General features: G+C 36.6%; 1 protein-coding gene across 7 annotated transcripts in view; it reads right to left on the bottom strand.

The window, feature by feature from the left end:
- Positions 1 to 4,015: 4,015 nt before the first annotated feature.
- The window catches only part of STAM (signal transducing adaptor molecule), a 74,945-nt gene continuing 52,886 nt past the window's right edge, over positions 4,016 to 26,074 (bottom strand). For all 7 annotated transcript variants that reach the window (XM_021711504.1, XM_021711505.1, XM_008056339.1 and 4 more), the window contains 6 exons: positions 18,673 to 18,761; positions 14,558 to 14,645; positions 14,073 to 14,127; positions 13,366 to 13,519; positions 11,078 to 11,253; positions 4,016 to 5,344 (listed from right to left, as the gene is read on the bottom strand). In XM_021711504.1, coding sequence (XP_021567179.1) covers positions 5,113 to 5,344; positions 11,078 to 11,253; positions 13,366 to 13,519; positions 14,073 to 14,127; positions 14,558 to 14,645; positions 18,673 to 18,761 — 794 coding nt within the window. In that variant the 3' untranslated portion in view covers positions 4,016 to 5,112. The remainder of the gene's footprint in view (positions 5,345 to 11,077; positions 11,254 to 13,365; positions 13,520 to 14,072; positions 14,128 to 14,557; positions 14,646 to 18,672; positions 18,762 to 26,074) is intronic.

Here is a 26,074-nt window from a genome sequence, read left to right as displayed (position 1 = left end):
ACTTTTAGCAACTCTTTTAGAGTCTGTTATCATTATATTTTTTAATTAGAAAAATATAATGTTCACGCCTGCAATCCCAGGACTTTGGGAGGCCAAGGTGAGAGAATTGCTTGAGCCCAGGAGTTCAACACCAGTTTGGGCAATATAGCGAGATCTCATCTTGACAAAAAATTCTTAAAAATTAGCCAGGTATGGTGATGGATGCCTGTAGTCCCAGCTACTAGGGAGGCTGAAGCAGGAGGATCACCTGAGCCCAGGTGGTGGAGGCTGCGGTGGGCCATGATCATGCCATTATACTCCAGCCTGGGTGAAAGAGTGAGATTCCAATTAAAAAAAAAATTACAGAATATCAGATACTTATACTGAACCTTTGTTTTCTTGGAAGAGAAATTCTGAAACTGTAAACATACACCTTTGCTGTGCTTTTGATTTAGAAAATAACCATATCACAAGGATGTTTTACTTTAAGTGTTCCTATTTGGCATCTTAGCTAACAGACAGTATTACATACAATTAATTGAGCTGAACACACTCTTGTTTATATACCACATCTTTTCCCAAAGTAACAAGTGTAATAGGTCCTGCAGCTAAGAAACCTCATATATCCTGCCACAGAAACAAGAGATTATAAACAATTATTTATTTTTTTAAATGCCACTATTCAACTGAAATAATTTAAGGTCCTAAACCAGCTATTTTATAACTTGATTGCAATTTGTGTGCCTTTTGAACTTGACTGTGGTTTGCCAACTTAGTAGTATCCTATTCCCCCTGCCTGGTTCAATTTTAGTCTTAAACCAAGTGGTCTCCAAATGAGGTGCACATATATATTCCAGAGCACAGACAAATCACTGAAATGTAGAAAGAAAATATTAAAAATTCTATTAATAACACTTTCTCTCACCCTTTAAAATGTCTATTTTTGGTGTGTTTCATAACATACAATATGTGTTAGTACAGTAGAACTTGTAGAATTTGTAAATAAATACACATTTTAAGATTACATAGTCAAAAAAATTATTACTCATTAGGGTATCTGACTTTAAAAAAAAAAGGTAATACTCTTCTATAAAACAGACACCACTATCTTTTAAAAAGTCTCTGACCACCAAAAGACCATTAAAATTAGTCCTTTTTGCTTTTATCCAGGGACTTACTGACTCTTAATAATTTACTATCAGAGATTCTACCAATATAAAAGCGGCAGCAAAAAGACAATGATGGCAATCAAAGTGTTAGCAGAAGCTAGGGAATCAGAAAATCAGCAAAGTACAGTCTGATCACAAGTTAGCACCAATAAAATTGTTCATGAAGGAAATTTGGAGTTTTAAATACTGAGATTGAAAGTATTCTATAATGTCTTAAGAAAAAAATATTTTTGAAGCTAAGAAACTATCAGAAAAATATGCCACCAAGTATTATAATTCCAAAAGAAGACTATACTAAAGAAGAATACACAAACCAGACAGCTTTGCTTAAAAACCAGGAGATATATCATTATAAATAATACAGAAAATAATCTGGATACTTGACAAGAACATTTAATTGAATCATGATTCTAAAATAAAAAATAACTGAACATAAGGTCTTTCAGAAAACACTTAGGTAAGTTTCCTCTAATATTTTATTTTAAGGGATACAGCAGTTAGTCACCTCACTTCCCGAAAAAGAAAAAAAAAAAAAGGAAAATGATACAAGAGGTGAAAAATTTAAACTGCAGTGAAAAATTTAAGTTACAGTTTTTGCTATCAAATACTTTAAAAGTGATATGTCAGGAAGCTATAATTATTAGTACAATTGTAAGTAAACCAAGAAAATAGATGAGAAAAAGAAAATAGCGATTTTAATGTATATCAAACAGATGAAGATTTGAGCAATTATAACAATAAACTTCGTTTTGGAAAATAATTCCTGTAATTTTTAGTTGCATAGTTTGCCATGTAGAGTGTTGATTTGTCTTAAATAAACTTGAAGCTTGGACAAAAGCTATTTTCAAACTGAATTATACATCTGTTACATATGAAACTGTACCAATCAGAAAAGAATGGTGCTGGTCTATTAAGCATTTTAAATATAAAAACTAAGAGATATAGAAACCAACTTCCAGAAGTCTTTAATATGACAAAGGGAACCACTAGGCACACAGAAAGGTCCCTCACTGAGTAGAGGAGATGGATAACAGTGAAAGAGACTGACAGCATTAGAAAAGACTAAAATCACATCAAGTGCATATTACAAATCACTCCTAATAAGTGTAGGGCACTGGTATATTACCACATCCAAGCAGTCATGGGCCTGTTGGCTGTTATGCTAGATTGTAACTGGATTGAATTTTTTTCTATTTTGATGTCACTATTTAATGGAAACACACCTCAAACTTAAAAAACAAAAAACTGAGAAATAAAATTTGCTTCACAGAAGTCTACATTATAGTTAGTTCACTTTATAAATAATTCTATTCCTTCAAAATAAGGATAGCTATTAACAAAAGATCTCTTGACAGTGCAACACAGATTTCAAAACAAAATCATGTGTGATCCTAACTGGTTTCTTGTCATGTCATTTGAAAGACACCAACAAATACAAGGGAGGACCTTCAAAAAAAACAGAATTTTATAAAAAATTGTGCATTTATTCTTGCATGTTTAAATTTCAGCCACATTCAAAATACTCTCGGTCTGAGGCAATACACCTATTGAGATGCTTCTTCCACTGTTCAAAACAGTTTTCAAACTTGACGATTTTGATGGCTTTTAGTGTTTCTGCCAGTTTTTTATTTCACCTCTTTCACACTGGCAAAATGTTACCCTTTGAAGACTTTATTCATCCTGGGAAACCAAAAAAAGTTGCTCAGGGTGAGATTGGGTGAATAGGGAGAGTAAGCCACGGGTGTCATGCTGTTTTTGGTCAAAAATTACTGAACACACAGCACAGTGTGGCAGGTGTATTGTCATGGTGGAAGACCCAGTCACCTGTTTGTCACAAATAAATTCAATGAAGCTACAGGCAGCCTCTCATAACAATGGTAGCTGGGTTCAATGATGTTACCTAGTGGTAATGAGGGAAGCTGGTACTATAGGGGGTACAACTTCCAAAAAGATAATTCCGGGTTTTTCTGGTCCCCCTCGGATAGCATCAGTTTTAAGTACTCATCATTTAAACCTTTATAAGTCTAGTAACCTAATAAATAAAGAAAACTGTATTGCGTTGTAATGGGGCAGTTTTTTTCAATTCTATTTTGACTTTTTTATGGCAAAAATCGTACTAGTGAACACATCATTGATTTCATATCATGAAAGATATCCAAATTAAAATGGAAAAATGATATATCTAACATTGGTAAACAGAAATTTATCAAAAGACAAAAAACACAGTATGACTTGAGGAAAAGTATATCAGTTAAATCATAACATTCAAATTGGAATGAAAAAGATAATCTGCTTGAGAATATTTACCAAAAAGTAACTTAATTTAAAAATATTTAAAATGCAAAGTTTCAATCCAACTGTTAAGATTACTGTTTGAGGGCAACACACTTTAAACTCAGGAAAGAACACTCAAATGAACCACTTAAGTTTAAGATGGTGCTTTAAATTTAAAACTGGGAAATTAATCATTTAAGATTACTTGTGAAAGATGTAATCACTTGTTAAAAAGAACAAATAAGCGACCTGATTACAATAGTCTGAGGAAAAAAAAGCAAATTTCCCTTTATAGCATGAAACCTGTTAAATCAATTCATTAAATAAGGTGTTCATCTCAATTTTTCAGTTGTTGAAATAATAGTGTTAAAATAATAGTATAGCACAACCAGGGAAATCATAACTATTGCAGATTAAAATGTCAGTGAGAAACATTTTTCATATGAATTTTTTTTAAAAATCATTCAAAAATACTCCTTTGTAGGAAATCAAAATAATTCCATTAGAACTTTAAGAGACAGAAAAGATTGCACAAAAATCCAGTTTGAAAGATAATAAATATACAAACTATTAAACAAAGCCAGGAATGTAGATTACTTGGAAACATCTACTTATAGCCATTTTAATGAGGAATTAAAGGATACAATGTGCTAAAGACACATTTAAAAGATTAGCAAGGGGATGAGACAGATGAATTAAATTTTGTTTATATCCCAAATAATTATAAGAAACTTGGGAAATGTAGTGTAATTCCTATTTTCTTTTCAGTTTAAAAATCTCTATCCATTGCCTCTATCTTTGGCATCACTGCCACCAATAAACACAGTATACAGCTTATAAACCTAATTACTATCTTTAACTAGGAAAAAGTAAAACAACATTTCTTTAAAAATAAGATATAAAGAATGTGATCCTACTTAATTTTGTCTCATGGTCCCACAATATCCTGAAACATCATGCCAAAATGTAGAAGTTCAAAAGGGAACATTATCATCTGCTATAACTGCACCAAAAATTTAGCTACTGTACGCTGGTGTGATGACAGCTAGTAGTATGCAGAGGCTACAGAAAGACATAATATATGTGAATATGTTTAGCTCACAATTAGTAAAGGAAGGTTCAGTTTAATGTGAAACTGAAACATGACTACAAAATGCCTTCATGTAAATATGCCACAGCTTTGCTTTCTTGCAGTTAAAGATACTGTAATTAACTTTACACAAAACACTAAGAAACATGGTAGTTTTTCATGATTAAAATAAAATAGCAATGTAAATTAATTTAACACAGTGTTAAATATATTCACATGATCACCACTGTGATTCAAAATGACCACTAATGAAGTTACATATCAATATATGTACAGAACATTTGTCACAACAGTTTTTGTAAGTTTGACTTTTTACAGACCACGTAATTTTACAAGACAAATAATCTTGTATCAATTCTTTCATATTATGAAAGGGATTAGGTGTTGTAAGTAGTTTCATTCCTTTGGGGGAGGGGGAAGGGAGAACCTCTAAAAAGTCGGTGTAAATTGAAGAGAGCTCTACCTTCTTGAATATTTGAGTTTGTTGACCAAGACAGATTCCTATGAGCTGAGGATAAACAAATCTTAAGATATTAATGAATCTCGTAACATTGTCAGCGGCATTTAGGAGCTATATGCCACAAAAAGGAACACCAGGTCCTATAGTAAAGCCTTCTGAGAATATGGTTGCTGTGGTTGAGGGGGCTGCTGACTGCCTCCTGGCTGAGGCAGGGTTGATGACGTTAAATTATAGTTTGGCACCTGGGACATACTAGTTCCTGCATTCTGGTACAGAGTGACATCAGCAGTTGCAGCGGCAGCAGCAGGGGGAGGACTATATACGGAAGCCGGGCTGGGATACGTATTTCCTTGCACTGAACTGACCATTGTGCTGTGGAGGGAGAAAAACACTCAGTTAGATAAAACTGCATTACAGAGCCATTTACAGATAAACAAGAAAGCTATTTATTAAACATTCATTCAGGCCAGGCTCGGTGGCCCAACTTGTAACCCCAGCACTTTGGGAGGCCAAGGCGAGTGGATTGCCTGAGCCTGCAGGTTCAAGACCAGTCCTGGCAACTTGGCGAGACCTCGCTTCCGCAATAAATAAAAAATTAGCCAGGCGCAGTGTGCGCGCCTGCAGTTCCGGCTACTTGGAAGGCTAAGGTAAAAGGATCACTGGAGCCCAGCAGGTCGACAATGGTGTGGCCGTAAGTGTGCCACTGCACTCCAGTCTGGGTGACAGAGTGAGATTTCAACTCAAAAAAAAAATAAAGGAAAGAAGGAAATACAGCTAAACATTCATTCATATATTCAATTTACTTAATACATATTTATCAAATATCTATAATGTGACAAACATTAATATTTTGGGCACTCTGATTCCATGAGAGAGAGAGAGAGAGAGAGAGAGAGAGAGAGAGAGAACAGTAATTTTATGATGTGCCAAGTGGTTATAAATCCCAGGAAGAAAAAGCACAGAAGGAAGGATATAGAATACCTGGGGCAGGAGATTCTAGATAACGGTAGGGGAAGGCAACACTTAAGCAGAGACTTGAAAAAAGTGAGGGAGCAAGCCAAATTGATGATATAGGAAAAGCACATTTCAGCAAAGAGAAAAAGAAAACTTTGAGGAGAGAAAACACCAAGTGTGTTGTTCAAGGAACAGCAAGGTGGCATGAGCACTGCAGCAGAGAGAACAGGGGGGCGAACACAAGGTAGAGCAGCAGAATTGAAGGAGGGCAGCATGGGGATAGGGTGTAGTACACGCGTATACAGAGGCTTGAAGGCCATTATAAGAATTCTGGCTTATGCTTTGAGAAGATGTAAAGACACTGGTTGGTTCTGAGCAGAAAAGTGATGTGATTCAACTTAGGTTTTAATAGTCTCACTCTGGGACAAGGATAGAAGCCAAAAGATCTGACTGGAGGCTTATTAGAACATTCTGGAAAGAGCTGATAGGCAGCAGAGCCAAAGTGGCAATGATGGAGAAAAAAGTCAAGTTCTAGACATATTTTTTTAAAATAGTATCTTCAATAGAGAAGTCAAGAGTGCCTGCAGTTTAGAAGTGAATAACTGGTAAAAATAACTGGCAGAGTGGCCATTCACTGAAAAGGTAGGACAGGACCACAGTAGGCTGGGGGTATGTGGGGTGGGGAAGATCTTGGACATGTCAAGTGAGATGTCTAGAAAATACACAAGAGAAGATAAAGCACATCAGCCAGCTATCAAGTCTGGAGTCCAGAGAGGAAGTGAGGAGTAGACATATACATTTGAGAGTCATCAGCAAATACACGGTGCTCAGAGTTAGTTAGAGTCGTGGGGCTGCAGGAGATCCCCCAGGCAGTGACACAAACAGAGAAGGCAGCCCATACACTGAGTCCTAGACCTTGAGGTTGGAAAGATAAAGAGGCCATGACAAAGGAGATAGAGAAGGAGTGGCAGTGAGGTAGAAGGAAAACAGAGAGAAAGGTTAAGGTCAAGTGGAAAAAGCATTTCAAAAAAGAGGAGGGAATAACAAATCACCAAATGGATAGGAGGAGAACCACATTTATCAAGCATCTGCATCTATATCCATTCACATCTTCTGCTTTCCCCTCACTACAACCAATCAGCCATCAGCATGCCCATCTCAGGGCCCTCCAACTGACCATCACTCCTATCATAAAAGAAAACACAATCCATTAACAGGTGTCTTTATTCACTGTCTCTCCTTGCTCTCTTCCTATTCTCAAATTATGACTTTCTACTTTGTGTAAGACACTAGCTTAAGTATGCAAAGAGAAATATTAGGATGCTTTAAAGTTGAGAATTTTCCCTATGTTTGTATTAAGAATGTAAAACAACCTATGTAATGAACAATTGTCCACAATTTTGAAATATTGCCTACCTACTTATTTCTATATTGTTCTCCAATTGCGAAATTGTATATAAATTTTATTGCTGGTAAATTCACTGCTCTTGTCCTTTACATAAATTAAATTCATTATTAGATGGCAATTTAATCCATTATAAAAAACATGGCAATTTAATGCTTCATTCCACCAACAATTGTGATGACTTTAAGGCATCACCCATTATCATTCTCTGTGTGTTGTGCTGTGAGATATAAAGTTGGATTACAAGAAGTCATATTTTATGCTACTATTTACAAGAGATTAGGCTATAATATTGCTGTAATATAGTATAGAGCAGGAGTGTCCAACCCTTTGGCGTCCCTGAGTCACCACAAGTAAAGAGGAATTGTCTCGAGTCACACACAAGTTACATAATATAGTTAATGTATATATATAAGAAGATCTTTTTCTATTTTTTATCATAAAGTTTAGAAACATGAGAACAATATAAAACTAGTGGGAGGGTACCTGCATAATCAACGTTTGTATACCTAACCCTGAATTGTACCCCATAACTTTATTAAAAAAAAAAAAAAAAAAACTAATGGGAAACATGACCTTGTTTCTGTAAAACTAATCTATCAGTGTCTGGTTTATTGGAAATGGTCGCAATTCTTAGTGAGTTCTCAAGGTGCTTGTCAGAAATATTTGTTCAAATTTTGCTCTTCATGTATTTCATAATTAAAAACAGCTGCTCACAAATGTATGTGCTGCCAAAAACTGACATCATAAGCAAGGCATGATTGTGAAGTGAGGGATATTTTTCTCTAGGAAGATAGGTCTTATAAAAGTCCAATGAAGAGATATAGTCAAATTTTTTTTTCAGTTGAATGTCTGATTACAACTATATGCATTCCATTTGAAAATCTGCAGGTAAAACACCAATATCAACTGAAAATGGTGATTTTCAAATATAGCAAAATAGTGAAACTTTGCTAGAAATCTTTAAATCTGTTAAAAATTCTGTGTTAAGACAGAAAAGCTGTATATTTTTGGCAGTTCATAGGACTGCATTTTTAATATGTTAAATCATTTTCCATAATTTGAGCCTGTCATACTTTTAAGTTTTATTTCAAGCACAGTATAACTTTAAAATTTCAAAAGTGGAGCTATGCATAGAGTCACGAAGAAAATATATGTTAAAAACCACATGATCTTAAAAGATTTTGTGGGGTCACATTACTAGCTGTCTTGGGCTGCATTCGGCCTGTGAGCCACAGGTGGGACATGCCTGGTGTAGAGACTATGCACTAAGCTCTAGGGCTAGAATGAATGACTGGTTTTGAACCTTAGTGAAGAGGGACCTTAGTCCTCTCTCCATGTCTCAGTTTCCCCATCTATAAAATAGGGTAATCATATCAACTCTATAGGTTACTATGAGGAATAAATGAATTAATATGTGTCAAGCTTATAGCACAGTGCCTGGCACACTCTAAACATCCCATAAATGTTAGCTCTCATAGTACTTATCCTCACTGTATACTATATTCCTTATCTCAATTTACAGTTCCGCCATCCATCTATGCCTGGGACAAAGTCCTGCAATTCACCCAATACGTCTTTCTCCTATCTCTGCTCTGTACTATTTGCCAACCATGTTACCCAATACACAGCTTTTTACTAATCTCCTAATAACTATTTCCCATTAATATCACTGTATCTTGTAGTTAGACATTTGTCATTTATTGTCTAAATGACAAGGTCTCCTGGCTTCTAATGTTTCCCTATGAATCCATCTCTCTTACAGTCATTAAAAGCCTTTTATGGGCTTTCTAATTTTAACATGATATCTAGGACCACTCATTCCACTATCCTTGTCAGTATCTCCTGGCATCAGTATCTCCTGTCTCACAGCTCCCACCACACACTTTAACCTGTGAGTCACCATGTACAGCTGGGAATGCCCGATATGTGCCATGCCTTCCATACCTCCCATCTTGCCCTTCCATACTACCAAATCTTTGTCATGACAGAATATTTTTCTTACTTTTTTTTCTCCTGGCTAAGAATAACACAGCTTGAGTATATTTTCTTGGAAAACTTCAAACCCTGAGGCTCCTAAAGCACTAGACATACACCTTTATAAGTTATGTTGTGCTTAATTATGCATTTTTATGTGTGCCTGTACTAGCCAGTAAGCACCTTGAAGCTACGAAGCTCTAAATCATATCTGTATATGACGTGCCTAGAACAGTGTCTGGCACCCACTAAATGTTCCACAAACATCTCTTTAACAAAAGCAAACTGAAATCACAAATATGTACATGAGCTTTGGTGACCTTATCACTTATTACTGCCTTATAATACTACCATCACTACAGGTAGGTTTAGAAAAATGTATCAGTACCAACTTCCCCGATTAACAATAAGACTATCCCAGGATGACAGAAGTCTACAAAAGGGCTGATTCTAATACTAAAATTATATGTAAAAGAAGAAACAGTTTCCTAGATATGAATGGAAGAACTTAAAAAGAAAAAAGCCTGCCTACCAAAAATAACAAAAATCCTCATTGCCCTAGATTTATAACTAGAAAGCTCGAATCAAACATGCAGTACACCTCTAGCAAGGAGACTTCTAACCCTGATCCTCACATTCCTTTTGCAATTTTGTTATCCTACATTTGCTCTGCCAGCAATATCATTTTCCCATTTAAAAAACACACGCACACACACTATAGGAGATGGTCAGGTCCCACGCCAGGGATTTCACATTCTGACTGCAGAAACAGACAAAGTAACCCCCAGAGAATACCAACAAAGTGCTAGAGGACTTCACAGTTACCACACCAGGCAGCATGTTACCTCATTTACAAGGACAGTGTCCCAAGGCCCTGACCTGTAAGAATGGGTCCCAATCTCTAGTAACAAGGTAGTTAGGGCATTATGTGACACGTAAAACAGAATACTGGCAAGGAAAAATGTGGCACTTCTGGCTAAGACAAAAACAGCTACAGGATTCCTTCATAACTCATGAACACTGGTTGTCTTCCCATCAGTTCCTACCTTCTATACTAGTTTTAATGCAACATGCTACCCTTCTAAGAACAGCTGCTTGCTAATTTTCCATACAAGGATATTCATCTTCACCACACATCAACTCAAAAAAAAAAAAAAATCCTGCATTAGAGAGACTACACCTAACATTTTTTACTGATACATAACTCACTAGGGAGCATTCTGTTAATTTCTACAACAGGCCTCCCCATCATCCTCCTCCTTAAGGTTATATCAGAATACTAGATGCAATAACAGAATACTGCTTGAAAATCCCCAAGCATCTCCAACATGTGCTCTGTGAGGAGGAGTAATAACGAGGACAGTATAGGAGCATTCCTGAGCAATCCTGACACTAATGGAAAGCTTTCTAGAAACTGTGCCTATGCCACCTAGAAATGTGTTATATGTCAGAATATCATGACTTCTAGAATACATGCCATTAAACTCTTAAAAGCCTGCCCTTTACTTGCTTCAAGGGAAAGACTTCAGCTTAGATTCCTATTAAAGCAGAAAAAACATTTCTGTAATAATCACTTAACTATGTGACAGAGAGCACTGTAAGTAACAACTCATATTCAGTTATCTGCCTCAGGAGACACAGGGTATGTAGCTTCTTATCTCTTCTCTTTTCACATGTATCTTGCTATAATATAAACTAAATTCCAACAGAGAAAACACAGAAGAGTTGTAACAGCATTAGTCACAAATGATAGTCAATAATCAAATTACGTTGGGTAAGAAGCCTGAGTCTGCTGACTAGGAAGGGCTGGGTTTGCAGACGGTGGCACCACTCCTTGGCTAAGAGAAGACAGCTGCTCTGGGGGAAGACTGTAGCTCTGGAGATGGCTCATCTGTGCATTCCCTGCAACCAGGTAAGCACCGCTTGGAGGAGGTCCTGGATATACCTAGGACAGTTAACGAGAAAAAATATTGAATTCCAAAATTTTAATAGACATGCCAAACTTTATTTTAGAGGCATTCGGTCACAAACAAGATTTAAAAATTACCACTACAGAATCTTTTCTTAACAGTAACTATTGTTCATAGGCATTTTAAAAACCACTTTTCAGGGAAGTTGATTTTGTTTTTAGTTAACATTCGCCAAATTCATGTTTAGCTCCATTCAGAAGCTTTAGATAAACTTATCTTGGAACTGTATATTAATATAATCTCCCTTTTCTTTTTATGTTTAATATTTACATTTTATATTAATATTTATTATTTTCCATGTTGATACTTTAAAAGAAATCCCAATGGATAGTCAGGAAGTGTGTCTGAATTCGTTTTTTAGCCACAAACTGCAAGGACCTATGGATACAATTCACATTTCCTATATTGCGATTTATTGAAAATTAAAGCAAGCTACCTTTCTAAAGCAGGGGTCAGAAAACTTTTTTGTAAACAATCAGAGAGTAAATATTTAAGATGTTGTCCATATGGTCTGCCACAACTACTCAATTTACTCAACTGATATAGAAAGCAGCCATAAACAATGCAGATACAAATGAGAGTGGCTATAGAAAGCAGCCATAAACAATGCAGATACAAATGAGAGTGGCTAAGTTTTCCAATAACAATTAAAAAAAAAAACAAAACAGGCAGCAGATGTGATTCATTTGCTTACTTCTGCATTTAAAGATGTATTTTTTAAATCTGAAGAGACTGAAGTCTTAAATACCCAAAGTCTGAAACATGTTTTAATTTTCTGTAGTATTCATTAGATCCTTCCATTGCACTTGTCTGAAAAGAGAACTTCCACTGTCTATGTACTAAGACTGTTATCCGTTAAGACAATAATACAACAACCAAGAGACGAGGATGATAATCAGTTTAGCACTTCCGTTAAAGCATAAATATAACCACCATACATCAGGATCAAAAAGTCTTCATTATAAGCACAGTTATACCAGTCCTCATGACTGTACTGTATCTTTCTTTGCAAATTGAAAATGACTTAAACTAGTGATCTAGCCCCAAATTTCTTGGGTCCAGCTAGCCACCTCCAGTGTGCTGGCCAATCATTTCAGGGGAAATGGACTATGCTAAAAAATTAATCCAAACAAAGTTTGTGTCCCCTTACATAAAAAAGACATAATACCTGACAAATTACTCCTATATCCTGAACTTGCTGAGTTTGTGAAAAGGGGGCTTTTGAAATAGTTCCTTTTGGTGAAAAGAAGAAAAGCGCTCTATATTACATTACACACATTCTCATATAAAGAACAGGAAAATTTCCAGATTAAAGCAACTTTAAAAAAATATGTAAATAATGCATTGTGTTGATTTATGACAGCTTTTCATCTCATTTTCTTTTTACATTGTATTTATTTCCTTTTAAGAATAACTAAATGTTCGCTAGATATTTAAGAGTTTTTCTTAGCTCTGAAACGTTTTTTTAAAAACGACTTTATTGAGATGATTGACATACAAAAGGGTGTACACTTAGTGCACACAACTTGATTATTTTGAAGTTAAGTATATACCCATGAAACCGTCATCACAATCTACACCATAAACATGTCCATCACCTCCAAGAGTTTCCTCTCACCATCTCTGTTACTTTTTCATAAGAATGTTTAACATAAGCAGCACATTACATAAACAAAAACTGTAGATTCTTTAGGAGAATTTAGTAATAATTTGAAATTTGACTCAGTTTCCACAAAACTGAGGTTCTTAAGGAAATAATTAATTTTGACGCCTTAAAAGTATGGGCCTCAATCCTGAAGATTCTGATTCAGTAGGTCTGGGTTGAGACCAAAGTATCTGTGTTTTTCTAAAAAAAAATTGATGGTTGATTCTCCTGTGTATCTTATACAAAAAGCAATTAAAAAACTATTGGTATAATCGTATATTATACACTGTAATTGTCAAATTAAAAAATTCTTTTAAACTTTATTTCCATTCTAAGCATTACTTTTAGAAAGTTTCACATTTTACAAAAACACAGCTATTCCAAATAATGTCAAATTCATCTGAGAATTTAAAATAATACACCTGAACTTTTAAAAGCTTACCTGAGAACCAGAAACACCAGATGTCTGCATATAATATTGCTGATTCTGTAATTTTGCATACATGGAATACATTGGATCTTCATTCATTAACTTGGTATACAATGAAAGTGCCTCCATAACTTTAACATTAAGTTCTGAGAGTTCTGAGTGTTTTCTGAAACATTACACAATAATTAGAAACATAGTTGTTGCTTAAATGATATAAAGTTCTACATAATGACCCATCAAAATACAAAAAATAGCAAAAAGTAGTAACAGCGGAAGACATTTAGCCTGTGATAAAAGTATCCTGTATTTTAGCCCTGAGGCATCTAAAACTGATTAAGGGTTAGGTACTGTGCTGGGGAAATTTCAGCTTATTGTACTTGACTGTACCTTGAAGCATCTAGGTTTCTCTAGATTTTAACAAAGTGGTCATTTGTGAGCTCTGGTAATGCCACATTAGTAAAGATTATTATTACACAGTTAGCCCTTCTTTTTAAAAAGACTAATAAAGGCCAATTAACTTATCACTTTAAAAAAGGGACAGATGAATCTAATTCTCCACAAATTTAGTAGAACACACGTGAATGAGAAATGGTTTCTTCAGAATCAATCAATATATCCTCCTCCCGCCCCCCCACCCCCAGGCAGATACAGCCCACTCTGCAATTTGATAGTTTCAGGGAAAAGGGTACACAATATAGACATAGCCCGTATTATTTTACCTATCAATATCTTCCAACTTTTCATCAATGAGAGGGCCCATCTGGTGACACATTGCTAAGATGACAAGATGTGAAACAAATACAAGAAAATATAAAAACAGGAAGTGAGCCTTTGATAGACAATATAATTTAAGGAGTAAAAGATTTAAAGTAATAAAAATATATTATTAATTAACCTTAGTTAATATTTTCTTAAAGTATGATGTGACAACTTAATCTAAAATACTGATCTCAAAATTTAAAAGTGGCAATTTTCACTTTGCAAGATTCTAAAATGTTGAATAAAACATTCATTTGGATAGAAAAGTACAAGAATTCAAACTCTACCCAAGGTTTAAACTGCATATAAAAGTGAGCCTGGATCAGAGAAGAGTGATACATGTTACATTTTAACATCATTTTCAAAAACCGATCCTGTAATAGAACAACAGGCACTAATCTCCAATTATTCTTTACTTGCAATGTAAACAGAACACTGTTTTTACCTTCGAGATGAAGTAGCTCTGGTAGATCTGGCTGATCATCACTGGGATCTGTACTCTGCAACATCTGTAGCAACTGGTCCATTTTATCCTACAGAAATTAAACAGTTAATTAAAAAAAAAGCAGTCAACCTTTATGCAACACTATGTTCTCGCTTCATTAACTAGATAATGGATACAGTACTTCTGTAATTCAGTTAAGGAGACTCCAATTTTGCTTTTAGGTTTTCAGTATCCTATGCATTTTAGAACCATGTGAAGTCAGAGCTTTGAAAGCACTTCCTACACATTTTTAAAACTGCTAACGATTCTCTTAAATAAGAATAGAGCGACATTTAAATTTACAATGTGTGAGTTCTTCAATCTCTTACATCATAAGAGATTTCCCTTTGTTTTAAAGCAGCTTTAGCTTAGCCAAGCCAACAGGTGTGACATCCCTCTCAGAAGGGCACTGCTTATGACTAACAACTCAGTTATTACTACTTTGCCCCATGGTGAATATGGCAGCTGTTTCAGTAAGGCAGAGCTCAGCTATTTTACAGCTGTTCTTCCAAGCAGGGCTCGAAAGATTTACTCTAAATTCTCTTTCCATCAGTGCTTCAGTTAGTCATAAAAGGAAAAAGGAAGCCTTGTGGTTTCTCCATTCCTCTATTGTGGGAAAGGCTGGATGGTATCACAAACGAATGTCTCAGATTTATTTCAGAGTCTTTTGATGTAGGAACTAATGAAACCAACAAAACCATCGTTATGTAAATACACCTATACATTATATAAGTACGTTATATTTATAAATACACATGTATTTATATGTATTACATCTGCAAATAGATCTATCAAAGAATCCTACTAAAATAATTACTAATTTTTCTCCGTACACGGTTTCTACAAGGTTATGTTATATACATAGGTACACAGGGCAAATAATTTAAAGACTACTAATTCTAAGCACAGTAATTATTTAAAACAAAAACTCTGTGTTCTGTGTAAAAGGAAAAAACAGTTACAGAAATGAATCATTAGAGAGCGAAAGTGCATTATAAAAAAACTCTTTTCAAGTCAAAAGAATTCTGTATTTCCAACTGGATACTATTTTTCAGTGTAAAAGAGTCACAATTTTCATTATAAGCAGTCTAAAATATGAAGATTTAGAAAATCTGCCTACCACAGAAACCCCATTTCTAGGTACCCACTAGTCTGCCTCCACATGCCTTTTTTTATGTAAATGCAACTGGTCAAACAACTTTCCCTAACCCAGTTGGATTTGGTGGCTCTTAGCTCAGTCTTCTACAGTGTGTTTCTCTACAAGAACACTGCTCAAATTTTCCGTTTCTGTTGCCCCTAAAAGACTGCTAAAAACCTATGAGTTCCTTCACATACAAGGGGGAACTAAAAAAAAGAGGAATAATTCTTTTGGAGGGTGGGCCTCTTGTAGACAGGCTTCCCCTACTGGGTAAGTGTTCTAAGAACCCATAGGCATCAGTGTATCAGCGAGCGCTGTGGGGAGTGGCTGCATTCAGCTTCAGTATTTTGGAGAGTCTTTCAAAGCATTTGCCCACTTCCTGATGGGTGATTTATGACAGTGCCTGCCCACACGGCTGAGTGCTCAGCAGGTTTTGACCAAAAATGGCATGAGCCCCATGCCCCATTCTCCCGATCTCGCCCCACCTGACTTCTTTCTGGCTTCCCTGGATGAAAAAAGTCCTCAAAGGGAAATGCTTTGCTGACATGGATAGGTGTATTACATCAAATGAACAGTATTTTGAAGGTAACTAGAGTTTAAACATGTAAGAATAAATACACAAGTGTTTATAAATTGTTTTTTGAGGGGTCCTCCCAAGTATTTCAAAGATGACTTTTAATTATTCATTAGTTAAAAATGTTACAAAAGATATGATTTCAAGGACATTAAATGTTGACATTTTAAAATAAAACAGCAACAAATTCCTTTGAATACACCCAAAGAAATTCAAATACCACAGCAATATCCATCCATCATTAGTATTCAAAAACAATCTCTGTCAGGAATTTTAAATGGATTTTCTCATTGAAGTCATCAAATTTCCACACAATTCCCCCCATAAAATCTTATCTTAATATACTCAAAAGTTTTCTATTGATGATCAAATCAAACTTCATTACAACAATAAACATATATATAAATTGATGATAGTGCACTAGGTTAGATAAATTCATCTGTATGAGTTAATGATTACTATTAGCTTATAAAAGATCAAAACAACATAACTATATTTCACTTTTTGAAAGATAAAATTAGGCAGAATTCAGCATCAATTCTATTCCTATTTTTTGTTTTTATAGCTGAAAGTAAGGTAAAACTTTCTTCATATAAACAAGCTATTGTTACAATATTATTGAGTTTTTTCAGTATCTTCTGAGTTTAAGGCCATGAATCATGGTGGCCTGTCAAGAAAAAATATTTTTAATGATCTAATAGCTAACAATTCATCCTGGTCCTCTTATTTTTTGATAGTAAAAAACATGAAGCCATCTAGGCTCTATTACCCAATCATCAGAGTCATTACTTTCCTAACACCAACACCAACATTTGGAATTGTCCCAGGGAATTTTTATACTCTGTGGCCATGCACCACAGCAAGGTTCAGTAAGAACAAGGGGTAAGCCTTTCTTCCATATAATGGGAGAGAAGGATTGTAAAAGGACAGGAGAGGGGAGGAAAAAAGACAAATGGCAATAGAGGGTGTTCTTAGCCACATCAGTTTTAGGAAAGAGTACTTATGGAAAATGAGCATCAGAAAGATTCTCTTAAAATGATCAATATGAGAGCCCAGCATACTTTCTTTGTAAGGTAGTATTTTAGGCTTTTTGGGCCATATGATCTCTGTTGCTACTACTAATTTCTGTCCCTGTGGCACAAAAGCAGCTATAATAGACAAACAGTATGTAAACAAATGCAGCAGTGTTTTAATACAACCGTATTTACACAACAATCAATAGGCCTGCAGGTGATAATCTGCTAACTCCTGATCTATATAACACTTAAAAAATCCTATTTGGTTTGCTAGTTCCATAATTTAATATTGTACTACTAAGGTAATTCGACAGTATGTTAATATGGTTATTTTTAAAAAGCCGTAATATTAATGAGTTTGAGTAGAAAAAGACAATCACAAACATGTTTAAAGATGAAAAAGGTCCCCTGGTAGGTAGTGAGAGGGGAAAAAAACATGAAAAAGGTAACTAGTTTTAATCTTTTTTCCTTATATGCAGTAACAGCAGAGATTTCTACACAGTTAATAGGATAAATTAATTTATAGCAAAAGAAAATCACAAATTTAAATACCAATATGAGGTACTATTGTTGGCTCCAAAACTATGATTTGAGCTGCCACTAAGTTGACGTTGTATTTCCAATCACAGAAAATACCCATAGTTGTTTCAGTGTCACAATGACATATGAAGATATTTTACATAAAATTAGCATAAGCTTTTCCTCAAATGCTAGAATGTGTTCAATATGAGGAGGAATCATTTCCAATGATATTCAATACATTAGCAGTGTTTTTATAAAATGATTTAAATAGAAGTAACTTAATGACAGTTTAATTTTTAGAAACAGTTTGTGTTATTCATTCAACAGGTAGTCAATGAAGTGTCCCTTCCTCATGATGTTCAATCTTCATATGCCTGTTAAGTATTTGGGGAAATATGAACAATTTGGCAGTATCTATTAACATGAAAAACACACAAATCCTTCAACTTGGCCATTCTACTCGGTCCTGAATATCTACTCTAAATAGATTTTCTAGATGTTCAAAAAAACTCACTACAACACTGTAATAGCAGTAAAAGCCAAAAACAACCTAAGTTTTCAACAACAGAAAAATGAAATAAATCATGACAATCCACTTTGTGGAATATTAAGTAGGAATCTGAAATAATGAGATACTGACATGGTATAAATAGGGTTGGACTGATTCAAGAACAATCTTTGCTTTGTGCATTATCACTTGAATTATTATAACAAAAAGTACAAATTTTAATTAATAAAAAAATCAAATAATCGATTTGCTAAAAATACAAAAGCATTAAAACATCAACACAAAGTACGAACTGCCGCCATCCGCATGACCACTTACCTCATCAATAAAGGCTGGCTCCGGCTCTGGGTCTATTGTCTCTACCTGAACATCATCACTAAACTGTACTGTCTTCTTCTCTGTTTTAACTGTAAAATATGTAAAAATTATCTTTTTTTAACAATAAATTTAAAATCTGGTTTTATAGTATATTAGGTTCCAAGAATTTGGGATTTTTCTTGGATTCCTATCAAGCTGAGAGACTCGATTTAAGAAACTGGGTTGCAGATTTTGGCAATAATGACAGAACGTTACTTGATGAAATTCTGTCAAGATTTCTTAACTCTCTCATAAGAGATTTCGCTAAAGATAAGAGTTATATTTCTGAACAAGATTAATCATCTACTACATATCAGAATGCAGTAAATTGGTAGAGTAAAAACAAAGTTTTACAATGACACAAGTAAATTCTGCAATTTAAAATAAATTCTCGCCGGGCTCGGTGGCTCAGCCTGTAATCCCACGCCTTTGGGAGGTTGAGGTGAGTGGATTGCCTGAGCCTGCGGGTTAGAGACCTGCCTGGGCAGCGAGACCTCATCTCTACAATAAATAAAAAAAATCAGCCAGGTATGGTAGCGCATGCCTGTAATTCTGGCTACTTGGAAGGCTGAGGCAGAAGGATCACTGCACTCCAGTCCGGGCAACAGAGTGAGATTCCAACTCAATCAATCAATAAACCAATCAATAAACCAATCAATCAATCAATCAATCAATCAATTCTCTTAAGTTACCAGTCCTTTCAAAGGAAAAATTTGCTTCACACACACTCACACACAGAGTTCACTATTTCTTTCTTTCCTTTTTTTTCGAGTCAGAGTCTCACTCTGTCATCCCAGGCCAGAGTGTAGTGGCACAGAGTTCACTGCAACCTTGACCTCCTCGACTCAAGCAATCCTTCTGCCTTAGCCTCTCAGGCAGCTGGGACTACAGGTGTATGCCACAATGCCCGGCAAATTTTTTTATTTTTTTGTAGAGATGAAGACATGCAATGTTGCCCAGGCTGGTCTCAAACTCCTGGACTTAAGCAATCCTCCCACCTAGCCTCCCAAAGTGCTGGGGTTACAGGCATGAGCCACTGTGCCCAGTCAAAACCCCAACACCCCAGTGGAGAACTTTGCACGTGGTCTTGGCAGGAATTTTCCAACAAATCAGTTTGTATTTCCTATTTGTATTATACTTTGAAATTTAAAAAAGTAGTTACTGAGGGATTAATAAACCACTGCCTGAAGCACATATTTCTCTTGCACACCAAAGTAATTTTAAAAAGCTTTTTAATATAACATTAACTAGTAAATATAAAGTCATTATTAGTATAACAACCTCCAAACAATAATGAGAGGCACATACAGGTCTAAAGAAATGAACTTCCCTTCTGTATTTTTCATTTGTATCAACGTGGTCAATCAGAATTCATAAAAATATTAAGAATCAAGATGGAAAGGGAGACTGAAGAGGGACAAAAAGGAAGACAAATAGTATTTAATAAACTTGTAACAAAAAGTTAGCTGGGCATAGTGGCACATGCCTGTAATCCCAGTTACTCCAGAGGCTGAGGTAGAAGGATCGCCTGAGCCCAAGAGGCCAAGGCTGCAGTGTGCCAGTGTGCAGTGACAGAGTGAAAAAAAGAAACTACTAAATATGTTTCACAGAATATTATATTTTGCCCAATGAATTTCTGAAACAATTCTATGAGATATGCCCATTTATAAATAAGGTTTAGAAAGCTAACAAATTACAAAGCCTGGATTTGAATGTCAGTCTGTCTTCTTCTACTAATCCATACTACTGGAACCTGGCCTGTAATATTCTCTGAGAACAAGAAGTCATATCATTTATGTACTCTTGTGTAGTGTGGTCCTGTATAAAATGGAAATAGTTTAATATCCAACAGAAGGCATATATTTGTCCCATTCAAGTCACCATAAAGCAAAATTCTATATATATAAAAAAAAGTATCAGCTGATTCATTTTTCCATAGTGGAAAAGAGACATCTGCTAGAGATATTTTTGCTTTTTATATCATGAGCTATTAACAAATAGAAACCCAGAACAGCACTGCATTGGCTGTTACCCATAAGAGAACACATGGCAGACTTCATATTCAAACACAGGGGTCCCCAACCCCCGGACAGATACCGTAGGTCTGTGGCCTGTTAGAAACCAGGCCGCACAGCAGGACGTGAGCAGTGGAGGAGCCAGCGAAGCTTCATCTGTCTTTTCAGCCACTCCCCATCACTCACATTACTGCCTGATCTGTCTCCTGTCAGATGAACAGAGGCATCAGATTCTCACAGGGACATGAACCCTATTGTGAACTGTGCATACAAGCGATCTAGGTTGCACTCTCTTTACGAGAATCTAACGCCTGATGATCTGAAGTGGAGCTGAGGCAGTGATGCCAGTGCTAGGGCGTGGCTGCAAATACAGGCGAACATTAGCAGTGAGGTTTGACTATACACATACCCCTAACCCCCATCCAATGGAAAGAGTGTCTTCCACGAAACTGATCCCTGATGCCAAAAAGGTTGACGACTGCTGTTCTAACATGATGATGCACAAGTTTACAACATGAACTTTTTCTCACATCAACTAATACCATTACTACTTGTATATGGGTAAAAATAATACTTTTATTTATACAACAGTATTTTCACAATATCTTGCTGTATCTTCAAAATAAAAACAAGTCAAATAAACCCATTAAATATGATAGGTTAAGTGAAACAGGCTTCTATTTCCTCAAAAAGAACGATGCTATGGGGATCACAGTAGCACTTGTTTTCCACGACTGACAACTACAACCCCATTACTTAAGGTTTTATGCTTCTGTTCCTTTTTTCAATTGTCCAGAGTGAAATTCATAAGAACTAGAAAACTAAACTGAAGCGGCATTGCTATACGATGAAAAAAAAAGATGAAATGGCTCTATAATCGCCTTGATATCTTGGACCTTGTCTTGAACAAATGTCCAAGACAATTCTATCCTTTCCAAAACGTGATTTAGGACAAAGGGGGAAAAAAGGGCCCCAGACAAATGAACAAACAAAAACACCATCACCTGTCCAGGTTATTAAAAAGTCAGCACACTATGCAATGCCATTTAAGCGAGGTTCTTCATGTTTTTGAGTTCTAACAAACAAAAAAAAAAAACTTCATAAAAAAGAATGCATATTAAAAATCTGCCTCTATAAAAGTAACACGGCACCCTTGTAATAACTGTGGGAGAATGTTTTACTAAAGATGTATAATTTCTGGTTTGCTGTTAAAGCCTTTTCTTTCAAGGCATCTCTTTATTGCTAACACATATATTTATGTATCATTTTTAGTCTATAAATATTTATGAAGTATGTATCATGGGTAAGATTCAGTACTAGGTGCTGGTGGAAATATAAAGATGACTAAGACAAAGATCTTTTCAGAAAATTATTGTGAACTAAAAAAAGACCTAAGTATCTTGTGGTTTTTAATTTTCTTTGATCCTTTCTATCTGGCATAGAAAAATGAGATATTTTGCTAGATAGCTGTAGCTTACCAACTTATATATAAAACTATAAAGATTCTAAACTTTTCAGTCACCAATAAAAATCTTTCTAGGCTTGAACATGTTTTTCTATTTTCTTAAATGGAGATAGATTATAACTTAAGCTTTTCTTAATGACTCAAACTCACATTATGATGATTCTTTATAGTATTATGTAGAAATATAGTGAACTTTATCTCCCAATACTTTACAGACTACTGCCCATTACATCTCCTGCAACTTTTTTTTTTTTTTTTTGAGTTGGAGCCTCACTCTGTTGACCAGGATGGAGTGTAGTGGCACAATTACGGCTCACCACAACCTCGAACTCCTGGGCTCAGGGTATCCTTCTACTACCACCTCTTGAGTAGCTGGGGTTATAGATGCATGCCACCACACTGGCTAAATTTTTTTTCCCCTCTGTGTTATAATATTATGCTATTAAAACTTTTAATACTTAAACTTTTCAAGTTCTCAATTCAGTCTCTCTAGGGTGGGGTAAGAAAAAAGCCTCAGGAACCACACCTACCCCACACCCTCCTCCTGAACTGCCTGCAAACCAGGTCCAAGGATTACTAATCCAACACAGGATGCATTAAAAGCAGAGAGACATCAGTCTCCCATCTCTCTCGAGTAAAGGTTACCTGGGCTTCACCCTTAGCATATCAATCATTGTAAAGGTATATCAGACCAATCATAAAAACAAAAGGGACAGTTTTCACTTGCCAACATTTACATGTTTCAAATTCTCTTGTTCACAATCATTTCCTACAATTTAAGCTATAACCTAACTACCTGTCTCTAATGTTTTCAATTTTTTTCTTCAGACTTCGTCAAAGTAGCTGTATTTCCTTTTTAAAATTGTTTTTAACAAAACCCCTTATAACTGCATACACATTCTTACTACAACCCAAAGAAGCTTGAAGACAAGCTGCGGGAACAAACACATATGGACTCAAATTCACTGGTGCCAACAGTGAAAACTGCCTAGACTCCTGCAGTGGGTATCAAACCCACTGGGGTAACTATAAATACATTTCATCAGACATCAAAGCCTCAATATGTCATAACAGTGGCTGTAATGACCTTTCTTAAAGTAGGGTTAATTCTAATAGTGTATGCTTGTGCACAGTACTTTGGATACAGATACTGAAGATACTTAACAACCATGGGCTCCTGTCCTCTCATCCCCTCCTCTTGCTCCAGACAAGTAGGGACAGCTCTACACCCAGTGGTTCAGCAGAAAGTAGCTACAGAAGCCTGATCTTCATCCCTGTACCCAGGTACAAATAAGAATATTTTTAAAACAATAAGAAGTAGGAATGAAAGGAGGTACCTGTAGAAACTTAGAATAAACTTAGTTCTCATTTTGCCTCAGCATAGCCGTTTATGCTTTGACTGACACACTTTGAATCTAGCAAAGATTAGACACAGACAGATCAATTTCCAATAAGCAGGTTTTAGGAAGCGTTCAGACATTCTACTGCAGACCAAGTGGCAGCCTACCCTATCCCCTTGCAAATCTCCATCAAATGCAAGACCAGGACAGCCCAATCTTTCAATTCATGGTTTAGCATAATAATCTGTAGTAAACTTTCAGGTTCCTTGTCAAGGCTGAAGATCAAAGATCACCCCTTGGCTGGCCAAAAAAATAGAAATGTTTTGGTCAAGGAGTTAGTGGATTGCAAATGTCTCTTACAGGAAAGTCTCTTGCAGGAAAGCCCCCTCCCTTTGTCCACCTGAGGACGGGGGATGATAATGTCTGGCAACCTCAAGATCTAAGACCTGTGACTACAATCAACATCAAAGACCCGCAGCCCTGGACACTCGTTTGGACCAAAATCCCTCTACCCAAAAGGCCCTAAATATACCCATTTGGAGGCCCTTCAAGGCCACTCCTGCCTGTGAGTGTCAGCCCACTTTCCAATATGTGAAAGGTGAATAATAAGCTACTTCTTTCTACTCTCTTACTTGGTTGCAATCTTGCATTATTCCCGCAGCCCCGGCCACTGGCTCCAGCCCACCTTGCCTCACTTGACCCTTTCATCTGTGGTCAAGTATGGGAAAATTCCCTTAGTGACTCTTTTCTCACTCTCCTCTCTTCAAACCCTTGTCTCCCTGTGGACTGTGCCGGAACTTGGTGGCAACTGACAGCTCTGGCCAGGACGGCTCCCTGGTGTGTCTAAAGGTCCCAAGGAAAGGCAGCAGACTGCCAAGGCCCATTAGTGAGGAAGACTAAGGTCTACCTTCTACTTCCTCCTGCAGCCAAGCTCTCCAAGCCTCTCCATGGACCAGACTAGATCTCAGTGGGCAACTGACTGTCTTTTCGCCAGGGTGACTCCCTGGAAAGGTAAGAAGGCCCCTGATGGAAGGTCCTGGACTGCCAGTGCCCTACCAGGTGAGATGTGAAGAGCTTGACTCTTATCTTTCACTAACCAATCTCGGTTCTTTCTTTACTTGAAGATGATCTACACCAAGTATAGTCCCACATTGCCTCAGTCTTTCTTGGTATGAAGCACCACTTTCAGTGAGTCTCATTATTTATCTGGTCAGGAGGAAGGTTCTGAAAGCCACTCTGAGAGGTCACTCTTTCCTTTCTTTTGCCTTGGGAAATGCTGGGGTCTGAGAACCTCTGTAGCAAGTTTGAACAGCCCTGGCACTGGTGGCTACCGAGCTGTCTCAAGTAGGTCGAGGAGGCAAAGGATGCTATCTCTCACTCATTCTCATGTACACACAGGCTGATTTCACTGACCCTCTGCCCGGGATGCTGGCTGAGGTAATTTTTCAATTTTTTCTGTAGAGATAGGGTCTCACCATGTTGCCCAGGCTGGTCTTGAAATCCTGGGCTCAAAGTGCTGAGATTACAGGTGTAATCTTGCCTTGGCCTCCCCAAGTGCTGAGATTACAGGTGTAATCTTGCCTTGGCCTCCCCAAGTGCTGAGATTACAGGTGTAATCTTGCCTTGGCCTCCCCAAGTGCTGAGATTACAGGTGTAATCTTGCCTTGGCCTCCCCAAGTGCTGAGATTACAGGTGTAATCTTGCCTTGGCCTCCCCAAGTGCTGAGATACAGGTGTAATCTTGCCTTGGCCTCCCCAAGTGCTGAGATTACAGGTGTAATCTTGCCTTGGCCTCCCCAAGTGCTGAGATTACAGGTGTAATCTTGCCTTGGCCTCCCCAAGTGCTGAGATTACAGGTGTAATCTTGCCTTGGCCTCCCCAAGTGCTGAGATACAGGTGTAATCTTGCCTTGGCCTCCCCAAGTGCTGAGATACAGGTGTAATCTTGCCTTGGCCTCCCCAAGTGCTGAGATACAGGTGTAATCTTGCCTTGGCCTCCCCAAGTGCTGAGATACAGGTGTAATCTTGCCTTGGCCTCCCCAAGTGCTGAGATACAGGTGTAATCTTGCCTTGGCCTCCCCAAGTGCTGAGATTACAGGTGTAAGCCACCATGCAAGGCCTTTCCTGCATCTGATATGCACGCTGCTAAGAACACTTTTCCTCCATCACTCCACTTTACAGTTTATTTCTCCTTATCAGCAAGGGTTGTAAATCCAACAAAAAGCTATTATATGATTTGTTATAATATGGCTCCATCTGAATATCTGACATGTTGCTTAGAGGCTACTGGTTCAAGTCTGGGGCTAGACACTTCTATCAACTGATAAGAAAAATGTATAATATGCAAATTCCGTAACACTTCTTAATAAATCTGCATTTTTACAATGGCCTCTATAAAGACAGACATATATGACAAAGAAAAACTTATGTCTAAAGGTAATCTTGGTAGACAATTTCAATTCCTAGATTATTTCTGGAAAATAATCTGCCTAGAGAGCTGTATTTTTAATGAACACCTTAGAGGCACTAACATTTGAGAGTCACC

Source organism: Carlito syrichta, unplaced genomic scaffold (genome assembly GCF_000164805.1).
Source record: "Carlito syrichta isolate Samal-C Ts95f unplaced genomic scaffold, Tarsius_syrichta-2.0.1 Scaffold302327, whole genome shotgun sequence".
In the NCBI taxonomy this organism is placed as follows: Eukaryota; Metazoa; Chordata; class Mammalia; order Primates; family Tarsiidae; genus Carlito; species Carlito syrichta.
The sequence above is the reverse complement of the archived record's forward strand: the minus strand, read 5'-3'. Positions and strand labels throughout refer to the sequence as shown.